At 40.5% G+C, this 14,412-nt stretch overlaps 1 protein-coding gene across 2 annotated transcripts; it reads left to right on the forward strand.

Moving 5' to 3' along the window:
* Positions 1-2,915: 2,915 nt before the first annotated feature.
* CIPC (CLOCK interacting pacemaker) lies at positions 2,916-13,409 on the forward strand. Of its 2 annotated transcripts, none has more exons than XM_069017953.1 (4): positions 2,916-3,006; positions 4,909-5,083; positions 5,991-6,160; positions 9,649-13,409. In XM_069017953.1, exons 2-4 carry the CDS (start codon positions 5,017-5,019, stop codon positions 10,525-10,527), a joined length of 1,116 nt encoding a protein of 371 aa, XP_068874054.1. In that variant the 5' UTR covers positions 2,916-3,006; positions 4,909-5,016; the 3' UTR covers positions 10,528-13,409. The 2 variants fall into 2 exon arrangements, with proteins under 2 accessions (XP_068874054.1, XP_068874056.1); XM_069017955.1 differs by lacking the exon at positions 2,916-3,006 and adding an exon at positions 3,241-3,391.
* The last annotated feature ends 1,003 nt before the right edge of the window (positions 13,410-14,412 follow it).

Below are 14,412 nucleotides of genomic sequence, written 5' to 3' on the forward strand. Positions count from 1 at the left end.
AATATTGTTTTAATGTCCAACAACACACTTTACCGGCATGAATTTGTTCTTTTGTTGAGACCAATGAAAACTTAAGAGGCATCATTTGAACAATATTCTTCTATTTATGTATTAAAATTACAGAAGCGAATAACAGAAGGAACAAAGATACCTGTATTAAAATATCATAAAAATTAGATTGGTTCAATGAAGTGAGATGAATAAAGCTGTTTACGTGCAGAGTAACTTAATACAATATAGTACTTGTTAAACTGTATTTTGTCTGTGATAGCAAAACAAAGCGGTGAGTATATGAAGAAAAAAGATTGAGTACATGGTGTTTTCAGACCTAACCTTTCCAGTTCAGACAGTGTAATGTGAAACCACATTCTTCTGACCTGGCTATGCTTTACTTCCAGTTTGCCAAACATTTCTTTCTACTTCTGTGTTAGGACAAAAGATTCTTTGTCCCATAAGCATTTATGAAGTCCATGCATCAACACCTTTATTAATCGTTCAGTAAGCACACAAGACCTATTATTTAACCACCTCATTGAATAAAAACTTGCCTTTGTCCCTCTTAAGCCATGAAAGATGATTTCTGCATCTTCTCCTGAAAGAAGAGATTCAACACCTTTTTTTAATACGTGTTGAAACACCTACACTGAATAAACATGCAGTCATACTTCACTCACATTCTTTTCACTCTTTTCCTGTTGTATGACCAGAATAAACAGGGAAGTGAACAAAAAGTTAATACTTACTTGTCAAAACACTCACCTTTAGGATAAACAAATCAACTACTGTATAACATAAGGAAAAAGGAAAACATCCGGTTGGCACTGACTGTAACCACTGAACTCACACAGTAAATAAGACCTGGGATCAATGAAGAATCAAATGAAAGGAAAAGGGAGAGAAGGGGCAATGACAGAAATATTATTAAAATTACAAAAAAGGGCATATTTGGAGGAAGAAGAATTTAGATTATAATGTTCAATATAAACTTAACGTTTAAGCCAACTTAATTCAGGGACAATTCAGGTGATAAAATTTAATTTATTTAGAACAGAGGTTTACCTTGACTATCCAAGAAAACTGCTCTATTAAACAGTATAGTATTTCAGTTCTCCTACCTGCTGCCCCTTGGATGAAGGCCTGGTATCACAAATTCCAAATCTGTTCTGAATCACTTGAACTGAACGGCAGGTTGTCTGTCCCAAACACGGGCTACTTGCCCTCTGGTGAGCTGTTTTCACTGAGCATCCACACATACTCCCATATCCTGAGAAATCTGGCCTCTTTGGAGGACAGTAAGGGTTGTTTCTGGGTATAAGGCAACCTAGGACCAACCCTGTGCAAATAAGACAATACAACAGCATTCTTAGCATGCTTTTCCTCAGAACTCAAAACTCCTGAACAGTAAGGCATCCAAATCCAGAGTCTAGAGATCACACATCTCACACTATAGTTTAGATGTAATCAGAGCCAACTCTGGCATTTCAGAGCTCAAAAATACATCCTAAGAATAAGAGACACTAGTGTTCTCTCACAGCATTTCAGATTGGTAGGACTGGAACCCATCAGTGCCATATTTTTCAAAACGATGATGTCATTTCATGTAATCTCAGACATTTTTGTGTTGCATTTGACAAGCTGTTTATGAGACCATTCTGAGATTAAAGGTCCTTCTCTTTTTCATTCAGGAATTTATTAGATCTTGTTGATCTCTTTAATCAGCATATTTCAGGTTCTCTAACAAGGCTATCATAACAATGAAAGTGTTTCTTTCCATTTCTATTTAAGGAATTCACTGTGTCTTCTCAGGTCTTCCACACAGCCTTTTCAGTTTTCTCTAATGAAATGGCTTTCGTGTCCAAATGCAAGATATCCTGACAGATTTCTGGGCGCTGGTAGCGTTTATCCAGTTCTCAGAACAAGAATAGCTACTCTAGTTACATTCATTGAACCAGGGACTCATTTTCTCCTATTTACTTGCCCTTGATTTATATCAAATCTGTGTATTTCACACTTTCTAATCATGTAAAAATTGGTTGGTTTTTATGGTTTTACTCATGACAGGAGGAAGTGATTCTTCCCCTGGACTTGGCACAGGTAAAACCACACCTCGAGTTCTGTGTCAATTCTGGGTCCCTCCATTCAGGAAAGGACACTGAGGTGCTGGAGTGAGTCCAGAGAAGGGCAATGAAGCTGGTGAAGGATCTGGAGCACAAATTCTGTGAGGAGCAGCTTAGGGTGTTTAGCCCAGAAAAAAAAGGAGGCTCGGGGTGAAATTATGACTTTCACAAGGAGGCTGAAAGGAGGCTGTAGCCACGTGGGGGTTTGGCCTTTTCTCCCAGCAACCAGTGACAGGACAAGAGGACACAGTCTCGAGGTTCAGGTTGGAGGTTCTGGTTGGAGATTAGAAGGAATTTCTTCACAAAAAGGGTAATTAGACATTGAAGGAGGATGCCTGAGGAGGTGAGGGAGTCAGCGTCCCTGAAACTGTTTAAGAGAAGACTGGATGTGGCACTTAGTGCCATGGTCTAGTTGACATTGTGGTGTTAGGTCATAGGTTGGACTCGATGATCTGACGTCTTTTCCACCCTGATTCTGTGAGTCCTCTTTTTGCCGTGTTTCCCCCTTTGAGACAACTTTGAGACCTCTTCGATGCTGCTTTCCTCATATTTGAAGTGCCTGTGTTTCATCTCTCATTCATAGAGTGAGAGAGGCTGCACAAAAGTCTCACTTTCTGTGTGGGGAAGAATCGTACTTTTTTGCACAGTATACGGGAGGCCCAGCACTATCCCAAACTCCCGGCTCTGCTCACCCTGCCCGGCTTCCCCACACGCCCGAGCACGCCAATGAGCGCCCTCAAGGCCCTCCCGCCAGCCCGCTCTGCGCATGCGCGCTCTGGGCGCAGCCGGCCGCGCTCCCCCTCGGCGGACGCGGGGACGAGGCGTGCCCGGGGCGGGGGCGGCGCATGCGCGGCCCGGCGCGGCTGAGCTGTGGCGGCCCCGCGCCCAGGTGAGGGGCGGCCTGGCTCGGCCCGGCCCGGCCCGACGGGAGGCGGCGGCTGCCGCCGTGAGGGAGCGGTGGCGGCCCTGGGGCTCCGGGACTGTGCTGTACCTGCCGTGCCTCGCCGTGTGGCGGGGCGGCGGCTCAGGCCCGGCAGCCGGGTGGCTCGGCCCGCCTGCGCGGGCTCTCCTCGTGCCGCAGGAGCCTGGCGTGTGGGCCCGGGAGGCGCTTGGGTGGGATCAGCGGGAGGGACGGCCCTGCACGACGGCATAGGCGCTCGGTTCTAAATGCGGTGCGCGGCGGAGGTCCTGCCCGCCGGGCCCGGGGGACGGCTATGGCCCGGGGATGAGCAGGAGGGTTCTCACGCCCGTGCCTCGGGGGAGTGGCACTTCTGGTTTGTTTATTTTCCGTTGTGGTTGTGGTGTTTTGTTTTTTTCTGTAAGAGAAGATGATGTGTCAGCCCTTCTCAGATCTTCCCTTGATACAAAACTGGCAGATGAGGTGTTCTTGTTTTATTTATTTCTAGCTCTCTTTCTGTTTCTTGTTTCGGCTTGAGGTGGTTTTGGGGTTTTATTTTAGATTAGCATTTCTGCATATCACTTTCTTAAAAAAATACATTTGTTTTGGAAGGGGCTAAGTAATGAAAGTGTGGATTAGGACTTAAACCACTTCTTCCATTACAAGGATAGCATCTAGGTTGCACTTATGTAATCGTGTTTGCTCCATACCTGTTGGCAGGCAGGCAGGTGTGACTGAAGATGGAAAGTAAAAATGATGCAACTAGCTACTTGAGGAAATTTTCTTCTGCTGACCATTATTCCATCATTCTTGTAATAGATAGTCATATTCCCATTTCAGAATTCATTACTGGTGCTAAGACTCAGGATTTTGGACCACATGTCTAACAAAGTTGGCAGGACCTGAAGAAGGAACTTGCATTTTTGGGTAGATTATTCCAGAATGTCTGGTGCAATGTCATTTGAAGCAGCTTGTACTGGATACTGCTGCTGATGTGCTGCTGGCCTGACTGATGCAGACTCCCGAGTTCCTGTTTCTGTAATTTAAATATAAAACTTAACATGAGACATAACTTCAGTGGGTTACTTTATAGGAAAATAAGTTCAACAAATAGTAGTAGAAATAATTTTTGCACTTCATTCTGTCAGTTTTCTGTTAGCCAAACTCTCAAATATCTTCTTTAAGAGAAGCAGAAACTTTGTCTTACTAGATGCTGCCTACCCTCAGTAAGCAGCTGAAGGTTGTGACAAGTATGTAGTGTGGGAGGCCATAATGTTACTACATTTTTCTGATTTTCATAGCTTTTAGTTTCAGCCTTTCAGTGTTTACATTCTGGGTGTGGGCACTTGTGAGGCCCTGTCTCCCCTAGGAGTGTATTGCACTATGTGTTGCTCTTTTAGCAGCATGGATTTCTTTAGCCCCCAGTGTGTTGACTGATCACTCATTCTTTTCTCTGATGACTTACTCTACTCTTGAGAATGAAACAAACTGTGTTAGCAAAAACACAGCTTTGCAGGTTCAGCTGTATTTGTTTTAAGAACTTCACCCAGCACAACTGTCTTGTTTTGCAATTCAGCCCTTGGGACAACAAAGCTTTCATAAGATAAATAATGCCCTGAGTAATTTGAATTCTTGAAATAAATGTTGTTTATGAATAGCCTTTCATTTTTAGTTTGTTTTACTTTTTTGGAGTGGAAAGACATGTCCAATACATTAGGTTTTGATCTAAATTTCATTCTTTCAGCATTTTGATATATTTGTTAAAGTCCCCAGTTAGGTCACTGGCAGTATAAAAAGAGATATGCAACTATCTACTCTTGCTGTGTTATACTGATGGAACTTTCTTGAGATTCAGATAAAGTCTTTCTTCTTTGTTTTTAACTGTTTTTGTAGTTCCTCAATGGAAAATATGTTAAAAACTGCCTGCAGCACTATGGAAGCACTTGGACAAAATAGTCATCTACTGACACCCTTGAGGAATTGTTGGGCAAAGTGACGGAAATGAAGAGCTTCAACCATCGCTTCAGTATGGCGGCAGCTGAATCTGACAAAGACTCCGGATATTCAGGTTTAGAAAACCACTGTGTTATACCTTTGTTGTGTGTTACCATGCTGAGGCTGTGCTTTAATTGGTGATGTTTAACAAATCTAAGTAAAAGAGTTTGTGTCTCACTATCTTCGAGGGCCTTTCTATGCAAGATAGGTTTCACCTGATAGGTTTCACCTGCAATCATCCTACCACTGAAGTCTTTTGAAGGGGAACATGACCAAGTTATAAAGTTCATCCTGTGAATTTGAATGGCATGGGAATTTAGAATTAATGGAAGAATCTTAGGCTTCAGAGTCTAGAAATGGAGTTGTCAAAATTGCTTTTTGTTCTTTGCAGTGATTAATGAATTTTTGGATTATGCTGCCCAGTGTCTCTTACGATCTGACCATATTGTCAGTAGAGCCTGATAAACCAGAGAGTAATGATTATAACAGTAGTAAAATACTAGACATGGTGTGCTGTTTTAGTACTCAACAAAAGTGTGCAAAAATGACCTTTAAAGGAGAAGAAAAGCACATCTATGAAAGATACCTGCTTTACTGGGGTTTTAGAAAGAAAATTTCAAGACACAAAATGCCTGCATCACAAACTATGGATGTGGCAATGCTGGAGCCTGTAGTGCTTTCCTGTATAAGTTTTTAGAGCAACCTTCATGATACTATGCAGTCCCTTGGAGACTAAATACAAAAGAACAAAACGTAATAGATTTTCGGGGGAGAAAATGTCTGTGTAAGAATATATCTGTGACCTTTTATTAGAGGCTGTCTGACAGCTGTAACAGCAGCTTTAATTTTGTTAATATTACAGAAGTAAATTTTACTGTTCTTTGTGACTTCGTTGAAAGGAGGCAGAATAGTAGGACTGGAAGGCAGTAATAAACATATTGCATGTGAAACGACTAACAGCTGAATTCTACATCTGGCAGATGGAAGTTCAGAGTGCCCAAGTGCTATGGAGCAGATGGACTCGGAGGATGTGCTGAATGCCCTGTGTTGGAATGCAGAGGATGGACCTTGGCAATGCCCGAGGACCACAAGCAGCTCCTTTCCTGCACTATCTCCTATGGTTGTTATGAAAAATGTGTTGGTTAAGCAGGTAGGGAAGAAATAATATCTTTAAAAATATTGCATGTTCTTAATTTTTTTAAAAAACGTTTTTCCTTTCAAAAAAGATTTTGCAAAGTTGTTACAGTCCAGAAAGTAACTGGTAATTTAAGAAGTTCTAATGTGATTCTCTGTTCTTTTGAGAGGCAGCTGGAATCACTAGGATGGAATGTGAAATCGGGAAACTGCTCCATCTAATAAAACTCTTTGTCTCAAAGGACCCCCCAAAATACATCTTCAAGAATGTTATGTAAATAGCACTAAAGATTAAACAGAAAAGGGTGATTTGCTTTTGAAAGCTGCTGTTGTCTTTTTCATTCAATAAAGATGGTGAAGTAGGATGATAGGTTTGTTTCCTTAACTCTTAGGTTCTAGAAGTGCTTCATATGCAATGGGAAACACAAATCCAGAAAAGTTAAATCTTACCCAAAGTTAGGTGTGGTACTTCTGTTTTAATAGTTATTTCACTTAATTGCATGTGATGGCTCACACTGCAACAATTACATTACCTATTTATATTCTCCAGTGTTTTTGTAATGTATAGTTCCTCTGGCACATCTGTGAGACCCCCTGTGTAAATTTTACATTTTAACAGAAGATGTGAGAAGTCCAAAGTACTGTCATATTAGTAGACCTCCTGCTCTATACTCACTCATTTTTGGAGCAGAGCAAAAGTTCTTCAGTGCTTTTTTTTACTAGAATATTTCTGAGAATACAGTGGGAAGGCGGAAAAAGAATTTAGATCCTGATTCTTTTTCTACTGAATCTGTTACGACAGCAAGCAAGACGTAATATACACTGCTAGTATTTAGTAGATTATGCTGTTGTGGGGGAGGTGGTTCTGTTCCCTGAGCATCATGCTTTATCTTGACAAGAAACAATTTTATTTTATAGTCACGTTCCTAGATGTGTGGACAACACACTGTGTAAACAACTGCTGACGTTTTTATGTAGTTTTTATACAGGCAAGCTTCACCAAAGGCTGATAGCCTTTGGCCCAGAGCTCAAGAATTTAGATATTAGCTGCACTGATTCCAGTGGTAAACTCCAAGTCGTGTTGCAAGCAATAAGAAGCAGCAGTTAATAATAAATAGCTTATATATAGAGATGTGTATATATATATATATATATATATAAAATCCAACCACATACATATATATATAAAAAAAAAAACCTGGTAGTATAGCAAAAAAGAAATTTGGCAAGGAAGAGTTGGAGGTGGATAAAATGACTGCACTTGGTTCTCTTGAGCAGTGCATCATAATATCTAAGTCTAACTGTACTACAATAAAGAAAAGCAACAAATCTGAATCAGAATAATAATGAAATGTCTTTCTGCCTCTTTTCATTATGCCTGGTTATCTCAGATGGTCATCTTTTTAAAGTGGTCTTTTCAAGACAGCGCTCAGTTGGACTTGCTGGACCAAAAAAAAAAGAAAAAGCAGCATCCAGTTACTGCTGTTTATTTCTTCCAGTTTCAATCAACATCATCCTTCTGTCTTGGAACCACTGTGATCCTCCACAGTGATGGTTACCTGCTGTTATCTGCTGGTCCAATTTCAGAATGTAAACAGCTAACAATAATGCTGCAAAAAAAAAAAAATCAAGTGGCGATTAATTATCTAAAACACAGTTCTTCTGGTTGTGGTAAGGTTTCTGTAAGTCTTGTGAAAGTCTTCAATAAGTAGGAAGGCTTTTTAGACAAGTGACACCGGTACATCAGGAAATCAGCCTTCATAGCTTTCATTTAAAAAAAGGCAACAAAACACACAACAATTTGTAGGATTAGTAAAATAAAGGTGTCCTTCTCTACTGAAAATGAGATTTTGAGTAGGAGAACAAGAGCACGGTGCAATGTGAGAAGGAAATGAAGAAACAACAGAGATGGGAAGAAACCCAAGAGCAAGATAAACAGTTAATACAGCTCTTTTGGTCTCAATGATTATGGGGCTCAGCTGTGCTAGGTGCTGTTCAGTGCAGTAAATGGCAACTTCTGACTCCAAAGCTTTGCTCCTTAAGGCTACATGTTCTGTCCTGTGTATGTATAGCTACAGTATTTATATGCTTCCTCACTCCTTACGTCTCCAGATACTTTTCTTTTGAATGTTCTTTCTCTTGTGTTAAGGTAGTAATATTTATTTTTACAGGTAGCTGTTCTGTACCCCTATTCCATAAGCATCTTGCCCACTGAACCAAAGAAACATTGTGTCAGAGTAGGTAATTGAATGTTATCTCCAAGTCTCAGTGTCCTAATCAGTGGGTAATACCTGCTTTTGGTAAGTTCAAGTCCTTTACTGGGGGAATGGACTTTAGCAAAGCATGTTAGCATTTGCCAGTTTAAAACTTATGAGACTGGTGGAAAGGATATGGATTTCAGATGACTCAATATAGTACTAAAAATAATAAGATGTATTTGTGGTAGCTAAAAACTGTGCCTTCAGCAGGCCTGCCAGTTGTGTTCCAAGTTGTAAGGAATCAAAAAAGCAGCTGACAATGTATTAGTATAATTGTAGTGGTGATGGCTTAAATATATTAAGAAGTGAGATTTTGCTTTAGAAAGAATTAGTGTCTCTTACTAGACTATTTGATATCTTTGGAGAAAAGCAGTCATGTTTTTGGCCAGAAGGTCTCATGAAGATCTGTAGTAAGGTGTTGGAGGAAAAAGAGGTAATGTCTTGTAAAAATGGATGTTTACCCCTATATTCCAGAGTATGGCTTGTGGGAGGGAGTAAAAACTTTGGCATTGTTCTTGATGTAAAATGCTTTTAAGGTTTATCAGTGCACACTATTTCACCAGAGGTATGAAGTTAAACTCCTTTGGGCTTCTGGCAGGCTTTTCTCCTTGCATTGGTTGATATTCAGCCTTTTTTTTTCTGCTTTGTAGTTTTAAATTTATTGAAACTGTGTATTGTACTTCAAATTACAAGACTTACTGAACAGCTGTTGTGTATCTTAAATAACCATTTCAAAAGCTTGCTATAAGAATAGATTTGAGAAGATTTGAGTTGCTGCCTTTCAAGAAAGAGGGAGTCTGAATTGTTCCTAAAATGTCTTTGCAGTCTTTCCTTGACTCTTAATATATTTCATAACCACAAAGCTTAATTATTTTTCAGCTTTCTTGTGCACTTGTAGTTTGATCCCAAGTCTGGGTCGAACTTTTTAATGAACATTGAACAATACAGGCTTTCATTGTAATCCTCATTTAGGAAAGCATGTATAAATTCAGATTGAATTGTTTTTAAATATATCTGCTGTTGCATAGTAAAAGGATTATGGATTACAGCTTTATTTCCAGAGTTAAACTCCATTGTCAAAGAGAAGGATGAGTTTGATAGAAAACTCTTCAGAACACAGTAATTGGACAGTATATATCAAATACAGAAAAATGGCACAGTCTACCTGTTTCATTTAAGTTTTTTTTTATCATTTTCTACAATGCTTTTGTAAGACTTGTGGTTTTTCCCTGTTTGTGCTTCTCAGGGGAGTTCATCACAGCTCCAGTCTTGGACTGTGCAGCCATCCTTTGAAGTGATTCCAGCTCAGCCACAGCTAGTGTTTCTTCGTCCGTCAATCCCACCTCCCATTAATCCTCACTCTGTTGGGAAAAAGAGAAATGACTCCACTAATTACCTGCCCATCCTGAATTCTTATCCCAAAATAGCACCACAGCCCTGCAAAAGAGATCACGCCTTTGATCTAGAAGAATGTCAGGAAACCACTTGCCATAAACGACTCTGCACTGAAGCACCCAAGATGGAGACTTCTCCTGTACTGATGAGCACAGGCTTGCCTCCTAGTCCTTTTGCCCACCTACCAGTTAGCTTTAAGACCCCTCAGGATTCTAACCAGCAAAGTTCTTCAGCTGTGATGACAAGTGGAAAACTGTCAGCTCTTCCTGGTTGTCATCGTGTTTCCAGTGACACTCAGAAAGTGCCAGGTTTGACTCCCCTTTTGCCCTTTGGAACTCTGCAGGCAACAAAGTGCACCCTTCATGAGGGCGAGAGTGCATCACAGACTACAATGCCGTCTGCAGTGTGGAGCCCTCCATTGATACCAGAAGAGATTTGCAGTACCCCTGAGCTGCTCTTGCAACAACAAAGCAAGTGCAGACGCTTTCAGAATACGCTTGTTGTGCTACGCAGGTCAGGATTGCTGGAGATCACTTTAAAAACCAAGGAGCTCATTCATCAGAACCAGGTGACTCAGGCCGAGCTGGACCGGCTGAAGCATCAAACACAGCTTTTCATAGAGGCAATAAAGAACAATGCTCCACAGTCATGGGCAGAGCTAGAAGCATCTCTGACAGGATCTGATAAAGCTGATAGCCACCTTGAAGACCCCACTTACCCCAACATGTAGTAAAAATTGCATAGATACTGGTCAAGTTATTTCTGTGCCTCCTTTTTCCTGTCTCAAACTTTTACTTGAGCATTTTTTGAGTCCAAGACTTGTAATTGCCATTAACAATTTGTCTTCAGAGCCAGCTTTGGGACTGGAATAGCATGGTGGGTTCTAGACAGAATAGGTACTTAGTACTGCAGTGAGTTTCATGGTAACTCTTTGTAATTCCTTGGACTGAAGAAGCTTGGATATGCTCTGCTGGCATGTTCCCATTCTTAAAGTGAAGACAGTGATTTGCAGTATTCTGCAAGCATCTTCCTATTGCCATCTTCAGATAGTTGTTTCTGAGAGTGCAGCAGCAGAACAGGCCTCACTGTGGGGCCATCGTCAGTTCCAAGCAGGTGAAGGGAGTTGGTGTGAGGTGAAGTAAGTCCTTCTCCCACCCCCTTCTTTTTTTTATTCAGAGAAATCAGATGAATGTAGCAAGGGTGGGAGGTGTGTCAGCTTGGATAAATGCTCTAAAAATTTTATCTACCTAAGTTTGAACTTCAAAAAACAAACTCCAAGACATTTTTTCCTCCATATAGATTGATAGCATTCCTAGGCTGCTTGCCTTGAGACATTGCTGATAGCACTGTGTGCATAAGATACTGACCTTGCTAGTGGAGAGCCACAGTAGTCATGTTAAAAAAGCTGTTTTACAGATGTTTATTTCATTGCAGTTTATCTAGACACTTAACTCCATCACTCCCTGCAATCTGAAGGGATTGTTTTTCAGAGGCAGTGTGTGTAGAAAATTGAGAACGGCTTTGTCTAAGAATGTTAAGGAATCTGAATAGTCTGTGATATGTTCCTTTCTGTGTGACAGTGCCATCTAGGTGACTAGGTATTTTGATGCTGTGATTCCTTTTATCATCTGTTTCAGACTGTTAAAAAAAGAAACTTGAAAGTAGAGTGGATGTCTTGGTAATTTGTGACTAGACCTTTACGTTTTCTGATGCCTCTAGGAGTCAGTATTGCAGAAGTCTGTAGAGAATACTTTTATAGTCCTCCCTCAAATAGGTGCATTAGAGAAATTGTAAGGGTCTTCTCTCTTGTAAGGGATTTTACCCTTTATACACTGATGAAATGCTTTACATGTCTTACCAAGTTGAGGCATGTGAGTCCTCCTAGAGAGTAAATGTTGTGGCAGGGTTTGCCCTAGTGGAGCTGTAGCAAACTAGTAGCCATGCCTTTCATGGGATCCTGCCTACCTGCGGAAGACTGGTGCAGTATGTGGTAATTGTTTAAAAGTGTTCTTAGACACTGTTCTGGCGTTTCTTTTTTTTTAATATACCTGATACAGTTGTGATACTACCATGTCTCATAACTTGCAGCTTGGTGATACTGAAACTTAGCCAGCAAACCCAGAAGGCAGCACAGTACAGGGTAATAATGTAGGACATGTCCAGTGTAGACACAATCAGTTGTGATATCTGCACCAAATGACATTTGGCAGGATAGATGTGATGGTACCTCAGGCCATTTATGAAATAAGAAGATCTTGTTTTCATCTGAACTTCTTACAAGGAGAGGAGGCAGATCCATTGATCAAATACATGTAATAGGCCTATGAGAAAGTGCGTAGGATATTTTTCCTACTTTTCCTAAAGTTCTTATTCTATCTTTTAAATAGAGAGGAGAATTTGAAGTTCAGAATATGTATTTATAGGAAGCGATTGCCCTAGAAAACAAGATGATGGGCTCAGGGTACCTGGAGATGAAAGGGAGGCAGAAAAAATGAAGTCAAATTGTAGCTGTCTGAGACAAGAAAAAATGAGTCTACCGGTGACCTTCTCCATTCTGTTTCACTGATCTGATAGAGTATAAAAGAATGAAAAACTTGCCTTTCAGGGCAGTGCCCTCTGACTTAGGGAGACTTAGCTGATGGAAATCTCTCCTAGTCCTTATAGTAGCACATCTATTTTTTCCCTGACAGTACGGAGGGTGGGCTGAAGTGGGTGTGCTTACAGCTAATGGGCCTTTCAGCTGGTGTAATTTGTATAAATATGTTCAATAAATCTGTGAATAAAGTCCAGCAGCTGGTTAGAAATCTCCTCCTGGGCATCAGTCCAGACTTAAAAAGTATTTACTCATCTAGAAAAATCCACTCTGGAACTCATACTTAAATCTGGGGTCCCTTAGGAAGCATATCCCTAGATAATGGAAAACCTTAACTCAACATCTATCAAAAAAAAGGATGTTGAAGGTCCCTGGTGATAAATACATCATCAGGTACCATTCTGTTCAGTTTTCTTAACTGCCTTTATTCCTGGGAGCCCTGATAGAGATTTAAAACAATAAGGGCTTTCCTTTCTTGGCTGCAATGTAATAAAATAGATTAGCTTGGAAGTGCATTGAGAAAATTAGTTGACTACATCAGGACTAGGGTATGTCCAGATTCTGGGCAGGATCTTGAAGTGATCCAGTAGATTTGAACAGAAATGTTAGCCTCTGAATGGAAACTGTAAGCAATGAACTCAGAGGGGTTTTTGATCTTTGAAGCAGCAAGACTTGCTATTAAGAAGTTAGCTGAAGACAGCTGTCTTGGTCTAATTGGTCAGATGGCCTGCTGCAGCTTCAGCTGTTGCTGACAACTTACAATTGGGGTAGCTTGATGGGTCAGACAGACTGATTTTTATATTAAGTTTTAATAAATGTTGGTATTTTTGATTACTTTTACTATGTCTTTTTGAAATTCTGCTATTCTGGTTGGAATGTAAATATTTTCTGTACTTTCAAAGCCCGTTGCTAGCTCTGAATACAGTAGCCTAACGCCTCTGTTATAGAACATGACCTTTTTGCTAAAACTTTACAGAAACTGACTGTGAAATACGAATGAAATAAAGCATATACTTGAAGAGTTTGTGGGTTATTTAGTGGTGTTGAACTGCAAAGTTGCTGGTTCCAAAGCATGCTTTAAATACAGCTCCACAGCAGCATGTTGCCCATGTGGGAAAGTGCAGATCCAAAACTGATACTATGATATATCTCTCTGAAGACAGTCATGTGAGCTTTAACAGTATGTATGAATTAAAGGGTCTCTGGGAGGAGCATGCATAGAAGTGGGCTGTACAGAACTCTAAAAATATATTGTCGTGGGTGACCGCTGCCATAGATCTGTCATGAACAACCTGGAAGGATTTTTCCATCTCTGAACTGTTGTCTCCATGATGACTGTACATTATGCTCACCGTCTGTGCAGGGTGAACTCCCACGCTGTGTCTTAATCCTGTCAGCTGGGTATGCAGAAGTTTGAAATTGTGAAGTAAAAATCTTGGCTACTAAAAGAATTACTGGAGTAAAAAATTTTGTACTCTCTCTTGAAGAACATTCTCCAACTAATCTGTATACCAGCTTTTCACCAAAACACATTTCTTCAAAATGTGCCTGTCTTGACATGGTCTTGCTTTTGTTCAAACATGACTCTTGCAGGGAGAACTAGGCAGTCATGCCCAAAACATCCAGCAGCCTCGTGGCATGAGATTTTGTCCTAAGATACAAGAGATTCTGGTCAAAGCTCTTCTTGGCACCACACAAGACAATTTGAATCTTATTGCCTTGTATCCAAAAAGGAGTGCCATCAACTGAAATAATTTTATTTCCTGAGACTGGAGACTCAGTGTTTGCAAATTTTATGTTCATAAAAGTATGGATACAATTCAAGCAGGAAATTCTTGGGTTTCTGTCTCTTCTGACTACCTTTTCCTTTACATGGTTAAGTCTATCTGCAGCATGTCAGGCCTTTTCAGCTTTATTTCACCGAGGCCCTACAGGTGAATTTCTTCTTTCAAGTGTGTTGCATCTGTCTTGGTTTTCTTTCTCATGATAAAAATGTTCTGAAAGGAACGTTGCAGGCTTGGG

This window comes from Aphelocoma coerulescens, chromosome 5 (genome assembly GCF_041296385.1).
Source record: "Aphelocoma coerulescens isolate FSJ_1873_10779 chromosome 5, UR_Acoe_1.0, whole genome shotgun sequence".
Lineage (NCBI taxonomy): Eukaryota > Metazoa > Chordata > Aves > Passeriformes > Corvidae > Aphelocoma > Aphelocoma coerulescens.